The 15,472-nt window shown below is 41.5% G+C and overlaps 1 protein-coding gene across 1 annotated transcript; it reads right to left on the reverse strand.

Moving 5' to 3' along the window:
• Positions 1–9,110: 9,110 nt before the first annotated feature.
• etaa1b (ETAA1 activator of ATR kinase b) lies at positions 9,111–15,197 on the reverse strand. Its single transcript, XM_078273637.1, has 6 exons — positions 14,867–15,197; positions 13,950–14,078; positions 13,526–13,590; positions 13,303–13,412; positions 11,240–12,661; positions 9,111–10,224 (listed from the first exon to the last, which is right to left on the reverse strand). The coding sequence occupies exons 1-5, from the start codon at positions 15,006–15,008 to the stop codon at positions 11,551–11,553; spliced, it is 1,557 nt and encodes a 518-aa protein (XP_078129763.1). The 5' UTR covers positions 15,009–15,197; the 3' UTR covers positions 9,111–10,224; positions 11,240–11,550.
• Between the last annotated feature and the right edge of the window lie 275 nt (positions 15,198–15,472).

Genomic DNA, 15,472 nt, shown 5'->3' on the forward strand with positions numbered 1-15,472 from the left:
TGGCTGGAAGAATCACTGAGTTTGGATGTTATAATGCTGAATGAAAGCGGAATATGGGAAGAATCAGAGCACAAATCACATAAAAACGCAGATGGAGGCATGCCCACACACAAACATGCACAATGCAGTTTGCAACTGCAAGCTGACACACACACACACACACACACACACACACACACACACACACACACACACACACACACACACACACACACACACACACACACACTGAGCTGCAGTTCTGTGCTTGATTGTCTTACCATCAGTCATTCTACCAAGTGGTAATTGAAAACACATCTCCCCCAGCCGCTGGCACCCATTACAAATAAGACACACTAGGGCTTTCTCCACACAAAACAAAGCATAACAACAAATAGAGTCAGAACGACCAACAGAAAAAAAGAAGCATACTGTAGTTTTTGGCACAACATGAAGAGAACACGCTCCCAGTGATTGGTGGAGGGCCAAAACCATTTTTCCAAAAAGGGAAAAGAAGAAATATATGTTTCCCTGACAAACAGACGCAGCACTTGTCCCGGGCCGATTCATAAATCGTCATATTCTGAGCTCAAGTTTTTGGAAAGTCTATTAGTTCCGGATGTCTTCTTATCCTCCGGTTTCGCTGAAATTTTAAGCATGAAGCACACAGAAAGTCAGATGGACACAGAGACAGGCAAATGGAAATAAACAACCATAGATATACATGCTGTACATTTTACCACAGACACACTAATTCTTTTATTATTGAGCCGTGAACGTTTTATTTAAAAAGAAAGAAAATGAAAGAATCTGCTAGTGCAGCACCATTTCTGTATTCCAACCTGTTTTGAATCAAGATGTTTCAGAAGTTAATGTATCTTGTAAGGGACAAAATAAGGCAAATTGTTGCACTGGAATCAATACCATTATCTCACTGCACTGACAGATTGTACTTGTTTAAAACTTATTTTAAGGAAAAAAAAATAGTACTTAATATTGGACAATTTAAGAGTACTCCACCAGATTAGCATTGCACCTCTATAGACAAATTCACAGTGACGTTGCCCTAACACAAAAATCACTGCTGGCTAAACAACTGGCAGTTTATTTGAATCAAATAGGCTTAATAAAACTTTTTTTCACACGTAGTAGTTCTCCCCAACACCAATAAAGAGACACTGATGTGAAAGCTTGGCGCACCTCTTTAATGACTTTGAGATTTCTGCGGCGCACTAAGCAGTGTTCATTTCCCACCTTTAATAACCTTTGTTGCTGCTTGAAATACCTCCACTCACAACATACTGTAAATGATCTGAACACAAAAGGGCAGAAATACATTGATGCATCACTTCTACACATGCAAACACAAACTATAATGCACTCACTCATGTAAAACTTATTAAAATGCATTGCATTTGTCATGACCTGAAGGTCCGAGAGTAAAAGACACAAGACTTAATTGGCAGCTGAGAACGATAACACCTGCGAACAGCCCGCGTCTTGTCCATGTGGTCGGACCACATTCTCCACACACACACACACACACACACACACACACACACACACACACACACACACACACACACACACACACACACACACACCATTAGAAACAAAGGCTGATCAGTGAGGCAGAAGAAAAGTGAGAGGAGGCGGAGGTGGTGGGGAGGGGGCTGTTGGGGTGGAGAAAAAAGGCGAGGCTGACAAGCAATGATTGATGTTCGCCCATCACGCTAGGCCTGACACTCATCCCTCTCCCTCCCTCCATTTGCAACAAAGTCACCAGTGTGTGTGTACGTGGATGCATGTATGTTTTCTAGTGTGTGTGTTCCACACTAAAACCCATTCAATCAATAAAGTGAGGCTCTCTGAATCACAGGGCAATAGCCAGATTGCTGACTAGACAGAATAAGAAGCGTAGGAGAGCACATTTCACATGTAGATTAAAATCCCGGCATGGTAACCTTTAGTGTGGGTTGTGTGTGGGCGGTTGGGTGGCGGTGTGTGTGTGTGTGGGGGGTTAGTAGCATGTAAACAGGCCTTAAATGTCAAGGTGGCATGTGTGACAGGCATGTTTCGACACTATTGATAGACAAAACCAACTTTGAGGTGACTTGGTCAAATGTTGTGGGGGAAATGTATTCAGATGAGCAAGGACTGGCCCTCAGCGTATGTAACTGGAAATATATAAATAAAATCTTTGACTGGTGACAATCTGATCCGTCAAAGTAATGAAATACAAAATATTCAAACAATTGTTTTTGCTTCTCTTTGTTTCTTATCAATTACTTGTGCAGCACACAGAATATACACTTCAAGCCCTTGCATTCAACACACTTAACCTTCAATCTGGTCTTTTCTGGAACAAACTTCTCTGCTGCATACAAAATGATGCCCTTGATGTTGCCGGCAGCAGTTTGTCTGGAGTAAACAGAAAAATGTGGGACGTTAGTATCTTGCAATAGTTCTGTTGAACAGACAAAAGAAAAAGCATCATCTAAACATTTCTCTACCATCAAATCTAAGGGCAAGATATCCAGTGGAGAAACATCCCAGCTGTAATGATAAGCTGCAAATGTGGCCAAAATAAAAACAAAAGTAAACACAAATCTTGTGGATTATCCCTTTAAAAGCCCTCTATAAATAATCCTCACTTGTCATACGGCTGTCCTCGTGTGTCTGCAATGCTGTAGGGCCACAAATGATTCATGGCTTTGTTGGATTTGTTGCACACACTTCTGTCTTCCCCATCAACCCCCACACTGTGCAGTCTGTTAAAGAAGAAATACGTTAAAAAGCAACAACCCACTGACACCAGTATAACCTCTCTTACATTGCAGTAACATTAAAGAACTCCAGAATATTATCTCATTGCGCTCACTTTTGAGGTCCTGAAGTATCATTACTACAGTGAACAGTATTTCACCAAATGTGTATAGTGAAAAGAATAAAGCAACACTCTTTATAGATAAATGGAAATTGTTCAGACGTACAGAGGAACATAGTGTTTGCAGGGGAACAATGCTGTAAATTTCTTCAACAACTACCAAATACAAAGTCTGAGGCTAACTCACCATGGACATTTAATATCATCCTCCACTCTGGGGCAGAGTGTATATTAGCTGCAGGGATGAACCTTGATTTTGGCTCAGATGTCTCCCCCTGTTTCCAACCTCTCTTTACATACTGCAAACTTGGCGACTAGCTAACCCAACAAATGGGACTGCTTCGTAAACCACGCACCACAACGCATAGTGAAGTCCCGTGCTGCCGGAAGGGCCTCGGTGCCTTTGCGAAGACTTTCAAAACCGAATGAAACAAAAAAACATACAAATCTGTGTCTCGCTCTCAGCGGAGAAAACACGGGGCAAAGCCTTGATGGAAATGTTTCATTTCTTTTCCTCCCAACAGATGCTAAACGAGCAGCACGGATCTCTGGATTTGCATCTTTAGTTGCTTTGTTGATTTGATAACACATATTTGCATTTGGAAACAGCTCGAGTAATTTGATTGGGGACTCCCAATTTGCCTTTGAGGAGAAGACGTTGCTTTGCTGTGTGTTGGCATTCCTTTCCTTTGCTTTTCTACTTGGCATACATTGTGTTTGTGAGTGCAAGACTGAGAAAAGGATGTGTATTAGTGAACATAAAGAATTATCATCTTATAACTATGTGAGAGAGTGTTGATCTTCTGTCCATATGGGCCTCTTTACACCTCTTCTATCTGTCATTCTTTATCAGAGCCAGGAAATGGAATCAGTGATAATGAGCAGATAACGCTGAGCTCTGGACCTGGACCAACCTCTGGCTCCAAACAGATGTTTGTGTTTGTTCTTGTATTTCTATTGCTACAAAGAGAAAATGAACTCACAAGGATAAAAAGATAAGGAATATATCTCAAAGTTAAGTCCTCACGTCTTTAAGGAGCTATGTGAAGGTCAGATGTCATTTTTAGGGTCAAGATTGGAATTAGGATTAGAATGGGACTGGAGTAAAGGTTAGGGTTGTTTCTTGTGTGTGTGTGTGTGTGTGTGTGTGTGTGTGTGTGTGTGTGTGTGTGTGTGTGTGTGTGTGTTTGTGTTTTGCAGGGTGTTTACGCAGTCAGTAACCACCCTTGTCAATACTATTTGAGACACTTAGTGCTGGGTGGCGTTTTGCTGGGAGAAAAATATCCCAGCATACAGGAAAAGACGTGACCAAACCAAATTAACTAGACGTGACCAAACCAAATTTTGTTTTGAAAGACTAGGTAGTTGTTTAGCATGAGCAGTAAACAGAAAAAGGGAAAAACAGAACTTAAACTCCTTAAATAGAAAATCTGAAGACTAAAACAGTAACATTTTGCGGATTATCGTCAGATTGTTACATTCATGGCAGGCTACGTAGCATTCCAAAATGTTTTGGTTAAAAAAGCTTTACTTGACAAACGCATCCATGGTATGAATACTATGTAAGGCAGCCTCTCTCTCCTCTTGCCACTAGTCTTAAATGAGAGCTAAATGATCTAACAGTACAAAGACCGACCATCATTAGCTAGTCACTATCAGCATGCAAGCACAGGCAGGACCCAGCATGACTCTGAAAAGGTCACAATGACCAATGTGTGACCAGGAGATGGTCAGCTGGCAGGTGCTTTGTTTGTGTGTGTGTGTGTGTGTGTGTGTGTGTGTGTGTGTGTGTGTGTGTGTGTGTGTGTGTGTGTGTGTGTGTGTGTGTGTGGTTGGTTGTGTGGCTTTGAAACACTGCGGAACCCTGGGACCTCCATCCCAGAGGAGATGGTCAGCTGGCAGGTGCTTTGTTTGTGTGTGTGTGTGTGTGTGTGTGTGTGTGTGTGTGTGTGTGTGTGTGTGTGTGTGTGTGTGTGTGTGTGTGTGTGTGTACGGTTGATCGGCTTTGCAACAGTCTTGCTTCCCCTTGCATTTTCCATGGTGTGTTTCAACATGGCATCTGTATGTGTGTGTGTGTGTGTGTGTGTGTGTGTGTGTGTGTGTGTGTGTGTGTGTGTGTCTAGCAGCTGGAGTTCCACTCAGCTGGCTTCTCTTTATGCAGTCCTGCTTCAAATAATGAACTGTCTCTGCACAGCGGGGGCCATTTTAACTCAAGAGCACACATCTCCCAGAAGCTAGCACCACTTAACATTTTAGCGCTCTGCTAACAAATTGTCTCTTATTCTTACTGTACAACAAAGCAACAACTGACCCTGCAATTACCTCCAAGTCCTTAAAAAATGAGCCGACATTATGTGAAAGCCCTGATATAAAATGTTTTGCGGGCTCTTTCTCCCAAAACTTTATTATAAATATTGGCCAATAACAAAGTGCGTATTAGAAAGCTAATAGCTAGCTTCCCTGCATCTGCTGCTCCTTTTTTGTCCTCAGGGGAAGATTTGGCACCTCACTGTAAAGCCCGGCAACAACATTACCTAAGCCTAAACCTGTCAACAGACCATTACAGCCCACGCTGACTATTACAGGCTGTGGGGAAAAAAGGCCAAAGCCATTGTAGCGCAAAGGTGTTGGCAGATGTAGGCCGGAGGAATGTGGCAACAGGGATATTTGTTGGCTGTGTGCAAGAGAGTTTCGTTTCTCAAAACACGGTTAAGTCTGCAGACTCTTATCAGCATGCTTAATAAAGCATGGTGATGCCCGGATATCAATTCAAGATCAGTTTGTATAGTGAAGATTAAAAAAAACATAGCGATAATCCTGGGCTGAACAGTGAACAAGACATGGAATTTAAAAAGTTCAGTTGATTGCAGAGCTTTCATGGGGCTAATAAATCCTTCACAAGACGTTTTTTTCTGTTACTCCTTCCATTCCAAAGCAATGATTTAGATTATAATATCAAGACTTTGGTTGACACCTCTTTACTCATTATCACTATAACACCTGGGCGACGTTGACCTTTACATGACTTATATTCTTAGAAATATTTTAGTTCTAAATTTCTTGGATACGAGCATCAACTAAACAACATAATTGTACTGTACAGTTTGCCTCAGGCGTGTGAAAAACAATCACTTTCAGACTCTCAAAATCACCAAAATTGGAGGTATGTTGTTTTTTACACTAAAAGCAAAATATTACAGTTCCAGTGTTAACGATATATATATCACCACAACACTCTGTACCTCATGTTTAGAGACAGAAAAAAGTTAACCACAGAGAATATATCTATTAGGAACTGTTGATAGGAAAATATAAGGCTTTCGCCTAAATGTGAATGCAGCTTTAATGTCTTATGATCAACTCTTTTGTCTCTGAAGTTCCCAAGAAATTCTGTTTCTTACAGTAAGAGCAGAACATGTTTAACCAATAAATAAAAGTGAATAACAGTAAAATGTTTCCAGAAAAAGATGATTCTCTTGCAGTTCTAGACTCCCAAAACACCCTGAACTCTACACTTAAGTGTTGCCCCGTCATGCTCATGGGCTTTCCATCACTGTCCTCCACAGAGGGAGTGGGGGAATTTGGCAACTCACCCCTTGCCTTCCCCCCAGTGGGGAGGGCAGTCATACCTGGGGGCCCATGAATGGAGCCCTCAGGTAAAGCGCTGTTGAAACAAATCTAAAGCTGCCTAATGACACGCACTGTGAAACTCTTCACAGGTCATTTACGCTGCTGACAGGCTGCTGCCACAGCGTTGCACACCTCCTCCTCTTTGTGTGTTTGTGTGTGTGTGAGACAGACGTGGAGCGGGACACAGATATACAAACATATGAGAGAGAGAGAGAGAGATAGCCATAGTTGGATAGTAAGAAAGAGTGAAAAAAAGAAGCTGATGTATGTGTGATATGCATTAGTCCTACATTGGGAGGTAATCTGTGAGCTATGATAACAGTGTTTAGCCTTTCTGCAGCACAGCCTCACAGCATGGGAAAGCGATTAGAGATGCTATCTCCAATGGCTGTTCTGCACTTGGGTTAAGAAGGTAATAGCTACCTCAGGTCGTATTTTTAAAGACGTTTTAATGTGTGTTTGCTGTTCTTGGAGTCTGTTTTGAAGAACAGTTGATGCCCTTGGAAAATTCTGGCTCATATTAATCTACTGAAAATGCATCTCTAATCCTGCACACTAGTATGCCTCCAGGTCTCATTACTCACTTCCGCCACTTCAACCCCATACTGGGATGAGTGTAGAAAGAAGGCAAGGAGAGGTAGCATAAGGGGAATAGACTTCCAGCTCTGGTTCCTAAAACAGTATTACCATTGTTTTCACAATGTGTATCCCTACTTTTAGCAGTTTAGTGACACAGGGAAAGTAAATAAAATTGAGCTCGACTTGCTCAGATCATTGTAGTCATTCAACCAAATGACGTGAGATAAAGAATGCAAGCAAGAAGGAACAAAGTATGATTTTCCTTTTTTCTCCTGCATTTATGGTTAGTGGATTATCACCCGTCAATATTGGAAAACTCTTGCTGTCCACTTTTCCTTTGCTCTTATTAGCTTGGCATAGTCATTAATATGGCAACCATCCACACACATAATCAAACAGAAGAAGTATTTTCAACAATATCAGTACACATTAGTGTATGTGTAGTACTTGCTGAATAGACTGCACATGTTTAAAAAAAATATTCCAGGTTGTTTTGGTTTTTAAAAAACCTTCCCTGATAACACAACACAAATCTGTCCATCATATACTATCCTTTCCCCCTTAATTGTTACCACACTATCCCAGACCCTTTCCCAACTTCAATTAATGTCTCCACACATCAGTTTCAAGCTGCAAATTCCCCTCTTCCAAAAATGAAAACATTCACATACGAATAGACAGTTTAAACAGGTGCCATGGTAACATAATCGTCACTGCTGCAATTACTGCCTTATGCCTGACTAACAGCCATAAATCATCCTTTCTCTACAAAGAGGACGTTGTAGCACTCCACTCCCATCCAATAATCAGAAATTGCTCCATGTACGGCGTAACGAGTGGGCGCTGAAACAGCCCATTCTTCTGTTTGGTAGACGATATTTCGCTCTCTATGGCGACATTACAGGGATCCTTCAGCGAGCACGATATTGTACCTGCTCGACACCTGTTAGCTTTAGCCAAGGGTTTCATCAGATAGTTGAAATAAATACTAGTCATCATCATAACCATAATCATAGTCATAAAAACCAGGGGCCTTTATGCTGTGGCCAAATTGCCCTGCCATCTGATTTACAGTCGGACAGGGTGGGGAAACAGACAGGGCAGGGAGGAGGATGGGGCCTATTACGTGCTCGGAATGGGATAAATACTGAAATATACACACCTGCAGACCACCCGTCTCTCACACACACACACACACACACACACACCTGGGAACTCACAGTAATGTAATGGCTGGGGATGGGCTTGAGGGAGGAACACTGGGGAATTCTCTTGGGATTACAAAGAGGAACATTGTACTACCCTCACACACAGTAGCCTACAGCAGGTGAGTAGCGTGATAAGAGGCCAGAGGACAAATTAGCCCTCATATTAAAATAATCCCTCGTCTAATAACAATAATATGATCCACACTGAGGCTATTGCACGTTCACAATGGTCTTCCTTTTTAGGCAGCAACTTGTTGAAAACAGATTTGAGTGTTTGCGAAATGGGCCCATCATATCTGCTCGACCTGTCAACAGTCCTGCAATACAGAGGTTAGAGTAATGTATGCCAATAACTGCAGTAAGGAGGCAGTCTGTGAACACTCAAAATCCTGACCAGCTGTTTGATTTGGAAGTACAGACAATGATGCAGCAGAAAGACAATCTACAAATAGTTTTTAAAGGGGGACTTCACCAATTTTACATGTTAATTTCTCACGAGTACTACTTAGCCTGTAAAAACAGCTGTCTTCTGTGGCTCTAAAGGGAGTTTGAAAAAAACTACCCATATGGTTTCATCAGCGTTATCTTGGCGTGAACTAGAGACTCACCTTTAGTGAGCTTGTTTGAATTCAAAGTTACTGGGGCAGTATTTTCACATGGTGGCTAAAAATGTAGTCTTGACTGAGACTGCTGGGGTATAATACTGAACTTGACGGCAAAACAGACAGATGATTTGGCACTATAAATAAAATGTAATTGAAAGTTGTATTGAATTGTTAAGAACGCAGTGGTCTTGTTTGAATCAACTTTATTCAAATTGTCACTGGACCAAATTGCCCAGGGGTTCCATGCTGACATTCAGTGTGTGTAAAACATTGCAGCCGGTCAATTTCATCTGTACCGTATGAGCATAAAAGTCGCAATCTGGCCAATTAACACGTGTAGTGTGAGTTATCACATTGTGAGTGTCTGCTCACTTTAAAGTGGGTTTTAAAGAACTTTTAGCTGCATAAACACCAAATATGATTGGAGCAGTTTATTCACAGTCTCAAATGTGTATTCCTTTATTTTGGGTTTGGCAGGTACTGTAAGAGCAAAGCACAGAAACTTGTAACAGTATAAAGTGTTCATACAAGGCATAAACACCATGCCAAATGATAAATTAGCAGAATGTGTACAGCCAAGTCCATCATGTTGTGCAGTAACAGGGGCTGGAGTTAAATTCGTTAACTAATTAAGGCACTAAGGTAGAAACAAAAGGGTTATCTGATTGTTGTCTCACCTGTCTATCCCAGGTCTACCCCTATACAGTAACACAGCTGATCATAACTGCAGTCTATCTTCCTCAGGTGCATAGTGTGGCAATTCAATAAATTGTGCCTACAGAAAAGGGCCATAACACTGTCTTTACAGTATTACACTTAATTCTGACCTGTGCAAAAATCAAAGGATAAACAAAAATGTGGATATAATACAATTTGTCAGAATGTGAAAAAGCTAATGAAAATCTCTTTTTAATGTTATTCCAGCACCAGATCTGAGACTTGCATCAATCTGTGCATAAAACTCGCTTTTTATAAACATGTTTTTTGCAGCAAAAACATCCAGCAGCTCTTCCAACAGACATTCACTTCTTTCAATAGACACTAGGTCCGTTCTGTAATAAATCTTTAATACTGAACTATTAACGCTAACATAATATCATTTTGGATATCATCATTGGTAACATCTTGTTAAGGAGGTGGCTGAACCACTGGAGTGGAATGATGAGTTTTTATAAAGGCTCACTACAGTAAAATAATATCCCTTCAGTCAGGACGAAGCTCCTCTATGGTTTTGGGTTGTTCTGCATTCGCAGTCGCCTCCTGGCCAAGGCCTCCTGCTTCTTTCTCTCGATCTCGGCTGCAGAGCACTTCCATGTCACTTGGCTTGTGACAAAAACTGGAAAGGAGGAAGGGGAAGTGGGGAAAAAATAAAATAAAAACACTGATTACGATTTGCTAGGATACGTTGAGAATTAAAACACTTGCAAAGTGAAGAAAGACCTGAAGAAAAAAAGGCCAAAGCAACCCTAAATCAGAACTTGTGTGATATTGCTATGAACTCAAACAACTGAGTTTTAATGAAATAACGTAACAACTTTGCTACCATAACTAGGACCAGTGGATACCCATGGTGAAGCTAATTTGAAAGAACAAAAACCTCTCCAGGTCCAGAACAGAATCAGTCTGCAATTCATTGGAAATGAAGCTTCCTGAGGTTTGGACTCTTGACAGCATCCCAAATTAAAGCCATTGCGCTATGTTTACTTGCTTTGGGGGGAGAATTGTTCATGTGCACATGCACTGAAATGTCAATGATTATAAGAACAACATGTGACATCTGTTTTACTTGTGAGTTTTCATTTCAATATCCAGTCTTGTAGCAAAGTACTGAGGGCAGTAGATGGAAAAGACAAACCGCAAAGATGCATTGACTTTTTTCCTTATGCAATCAATTGTGATAACATTACAAATTCAAACTAAAACTTCATTTACATTATCTTCTATATATCGTGCTTTAAAGCTTTAGTGCTTAACTTTTTTATATTAATGAACGTCCGTTACATTCAAGCCATTGCCAAATGAGTTGATACAAAGCTAATTAAGACTCCACACAACTCTCTCTGTATTTCTCAGTATGGCTATGTTCAGAAGTTGGTATCGTCTGGCGACTCTCGCGCAGAAACTCTAGTGAAGATAATTACCTCTTCTGAAGAGTCCATCATGTTTTTTTTAATCCTCCTTGTCCTCCTTGGCTACTAGCAACAGTGTGGTGGAGGGGTGGGGGCTTGTATCATGTGGACGCACCTACAGTTTTGCTGTCATTACTCAGATTTCCTCATGGGGGCGACATAAACTACGCACTATAGCTTTAATAGAGCCCAATGGCAAATATCAAATTTAAGACAGTTTACCTTTGTTGCTTACAGCTGCTGAGTCAGATACATTTCTCTTGAAGGCTGAGTGATGGGACTTCTGCGGTGCCCTGGCTGTCACTGTATGTGGCTTCAGATCCACAGCAGCATTGTTAGCCTGGAAAGTTCCAGAGGAATCCCTGCACTGGTTAAATGTGCCCAGACTCACACTGCTTCCTGGGAGGCTCTGAGACATCCGTGATTTGTCGTTGGCACCTTTCATGGGAATGTTCCATCCTTGGTAGTTCACAGTTTCCCTGCTAGTCCCTGGTAATGAGTTAAATCGAACAAAAGCACATGGCGACTGTCTATTAGCACTGGCACCGGCATTCATGGCCCAGGACATGTCGATTGGCAGAGGCGCAGGGTTTTTTTTGCTGTCTGTCTACAGCAGTATCTTGTTTTTCTTGGCAGTTGCTAGGGCTCGCTTGCTGCGGCTGACTGTTGGAGATCCTCTCCACGCTGTCACATACCTGGTAGAGCAGTGCGTCATCGTCCCCATCATCCCATAAGCTGTCTGAAATGTCTTTAACAGAGTCTGCAGCTTCATGTGTCCCCTTCTGATTTTTAGTGATCTTGCCAGGAATAGGAATAGACAGTGTCTTTGTGGTAGCAGATTTCTGGTCAGACGTCTTTGACTTAAGTTGTATAACAGTGAAGCTGGACTCGGAAACCTCCTTGGCAGGTGTCTTGGGCTGGAAGTGAGGGTTGGGCTCTAACTTGAAAGTGCTTCGGTTGGTAGTCTTTGGCTTGGGACACAGTTCCTGTAGTACGCTGCAGCTTGGCTTTGAGTGCAAGTTCGAAGGCTGATGTGCAGAGTTCATATTTGCAGTAGGCCTGCAAACGGAGGTGAACCGAGTAGTGTTTGTCTTAGTGTCAGACTGCAAGGTGGTTTTAGGGTTGGTGTCATGTTGCTGGTCAGGATTCTGGGTCATCGCCAGCACAAAAGAGTCATTAAGTAGGTCATCATTCTCCCAGTCGTCATCAAAGTCATCACAGTTGTTCACACTAAGAACACAAGGTCCTTTTTCTCCAACAGGATGTGCAGCTGGGCCAGACTTGTCAGGTGACTTGAGCTCTGGTTGTCGGGGTTCAGCTGAAGTTGACGTCAAAGGTTGGTGTTTTATTTCCTGTGAATGGACCGATGCGGAGGAGCCCTGGCTTAGCCGGCCGCTGACTCTCTGAGTGGAGCAGTCAAACAGAGCGTGCAGCTCTGCCTCCACCTGATCCGATGAGGATGGACACTTTAGGTCCTTCACGTTGCTTGGGAATGATGTCTCTGTCAGTTTTGTTTTGGGAGTGTTCACACATTCATTGAGGTTATTGTTGACAGTGTTAAGCTGTTCTGAAGTCTCCCTGTCTTGCTGCATGTTCTCGTCAAACTGCCTGGCCAGTTTCATTAGGTCGTCCACACTGCTCTGCCTGCAGAGAGGAAGCAATAGACAAGGAAAATCCTTAACAATCCAAAAAAAGATAGGAAAAATTGAGAACTACTACTGCTCAGAGTTTCCGTTAGAAAGAATTGGTGCTGGTCATGTGACCAGTAAGGTTTCATTTTACCGGTCAAATGGGGAAAGTTCCATTCAAATATTTTCCGTGTTACAATTGCTAGGCAGTCTATATATATATATATAAAGAATAATATCATCAAGGGATGTTGATTTATACTATTTTTATTGAAAAATGTAGGCTACTTGCTACAGGCAGAGAGGGCAAAAGAATTAAATCAAAGCACACAACATTTTAAAGTGCCGATCGGAATAAAAAAATGCCTATTCTAAGGAATCCTAGGCTAAGGAAATAAAACAATACAAACTACTGTACAAACAAACAGTTGTACTACTGTACAAACAAACTGATTAATTGTGACCGGAGACAATTTTAATTTTTGGTCCTCATAATTTTTTTCCGGTCAATGACCGGTAATTACAGGACAACGGAAACTCAGCTACTGCTGCAGGTAAAATGACCTATAATGCTTGCATAGAGTGTTTGTTAATGTCAGGACTAATACCACAGGCCCCCAGTCTGTGAGTATCTGGGTCAATAAATTGATTACCCACCGAGAGGACTTCTTCCTGGCTCTTGGCTTTGGAATGTCGGGTGTGCATGGGACGGCACTGTCACCTATCCACTGCAGCAGAGGAGATTCAGTCCCTTTCCGTTTCACATCCTGGGTGAGACATGAGCCAAAAGTTGAAGAATTTCTTTCAAAATATGAACTGAACAAACTGAAAACCTAAAAAAAAAAAATGGACAGAACTAAGACAACAAGAAACAACTCACCTTTGGAGCAATACGGTTGACAATATCTGATATTTCCACAACTCTGGTGTTCCTGAGCCCCGACCCTGAAAACAGATTGAAACAAATACTTATTATTTACTTACAACCCTAAAAACAATGTCAATTACACATGATAAATATGACCCAAGTTGTAATATCATGAATACTCTTCATTGAAACACATTAATTTATTTTTCGAAAAGCATTTATAACAGTAGATTTTTCAGTTTCTTATATCTGCATGGTAATGTAACAGCTAGTTGTATCTATGTATGGTTTCAATCCCCACACCTAAAGAGCAAGAAGCCTGTTCAGCAGGTGTGTCATTCATGTAGAAACTGTCATTCAGATGCGAAAGCCCATAAATAACAGTACATGAAAAGAAAACAGATGTGATTTCTGGGTTGAGTCTCGTGTCGTTTACCAGTACTAGCTGAAGTGGGCGATGTGGGATCCCAGAAAATGTCTTGTGTTGGTTCCACATCACTTGGAGAATCCCCGTTATTCAAGCCGGGGTATCTGCTGTAGCCTCTGCGCTTAGGGCTCTGCAAATCTGTGTATCAAACAGATATCAAGTGTTATATCATACCAGCTAAATCATCCACAGTCCCTGTGCTATGGTTACAGTTATTTTTTTGCTTTTAACTTCAATATTATACATGATTAGACTGGTAGTGTCCTACTAGTGTAACATGATTATGTAAAGGCTTTTAAGAGGCTTTTCAATGCTGACAGGAATGCAGATCTAGCATACACACTTACTTAGTAGTGTTTTGGCATTAAACTGGTCAAATTGAAAGCTTCTGGTAATCAGCACATAATGTCAACTTCTAGCAGCTACAGTAACGTTACACACAAAAACATAACAACATCGAATGAGATTCCTAACATTGTTTTACAAGTTTAGGCATTACATACATGTAAGCACTCTAGTAATCCTAAAACAATCTCACTTGAGTTGTTTTTCTCAACATAATCTTTCTCACAACGTCATGTGGAGCAATATTGTCAAGTATTCACTAATGCATTAGATTACATTTAGCTGACGCTTTTAGCCAAAGCGACTTACAATTGCTATATATATATATAGTGTGTGTGTGTGTGTGTGTGTGTGTGTGTGTGTGTGTGTGTGTGTGTGTGTGTGTCAGAGGTCGCACGCCTCTGTGGTTTCTAAAAGTTAGTGTGATTGAGTTAAAGTAAGAAGTCAGCTAGCATGTTGTCACTCTGTTTGATCGCCTAATGGCCGCCGCCACTCCAAGTAACGTTATGCAGAACAGGGTTGTTGTTTCCAAACCATCGGTTTATTCCTTTGTATAGCTAGAAATCAGTCCGCAGCCTCACCTTTACACATCGTTGATGTTGATGTGCCAGACAGCTGCTGTCCTGTTTTCTTGTCTTGTATATTGTTGTTGGAAAGTTTGGAAACACCCCCCCACAGCTCAGTGAACTCAGGAGCAGCAACATGTGTCATCGGCTCTGACATCGTTCACTAAAACAGCAGCAACCTCTGCTGAACATTATTGTTTTAACTGCTTCTTGGTGGATGCTCCGTGGTTTAAGACAACGCTGCTGACACTTTATATTCACACTTTGTTAATGTTTTCGCAAACACGTTTGATGTGTTTTTTGCCTTCAGCTCATTCATTCGGAGCACGCCGCCATGTTGGCTGTAACGTCATCAAACTACGGATGCCGGGCAGTTTTTGTCGCAGTTCGCTCGACGGCGCCGCAAACGTTTTCGAGAGGCCTGTTTGACTGAGCTGTTGTAAGGTATGTACGGACATATGCGTGTCAGTATTTCACTTTCATGGTCCGTCATAAAAGCACAATATGAAGAAATATTAGCAGTGGTAGAAAGTATTAGCCAGTTGCTAAGTAGTCTAAATCAGTACTGTACTTGTGTACAATTCTGAGGTAATGTTAGCCTAATTGTGCTTCACTCGAATA

This window comes from Sander vitreus, chromosome 17, assembly GCF_031162955.1.
Source record: "Sander vitreus isolate 19-12246 chromosome 17, sanVit1, whole genome shotgun sequence".
Lineage (NCBI taxonomy): Eukaryota > Metazoa > Chordata > Actinopteri > Perciformes > Percidae > Sander > Sander vitreus.

Excerpts from the sequence above, each read along its gene's own strand:
- etaa1b (XM_078273637.1), bottom strand. The coding sequence starts at position 15,008 with ATGTCAGAGCCGATGACACATGTTGCTGCTCCTGAGTTCACTGAGCTG. Across the intron at positions 14,079-14,866 it reads AACATCAACGATGTGTAAAG|ATTTGCAGAGCCCTAAGCGC; the intron begins GTGAGGCTGCGG and ends TTTGATACACAG. Across the intron at positions 13,413-13,525 it reads TCAACCGTATTGCTCCAAAG|GATGTGAAACGGAAAGGGAC; the intron begins GTGAGTTGTTTC and ends TGTCTCACCCAG.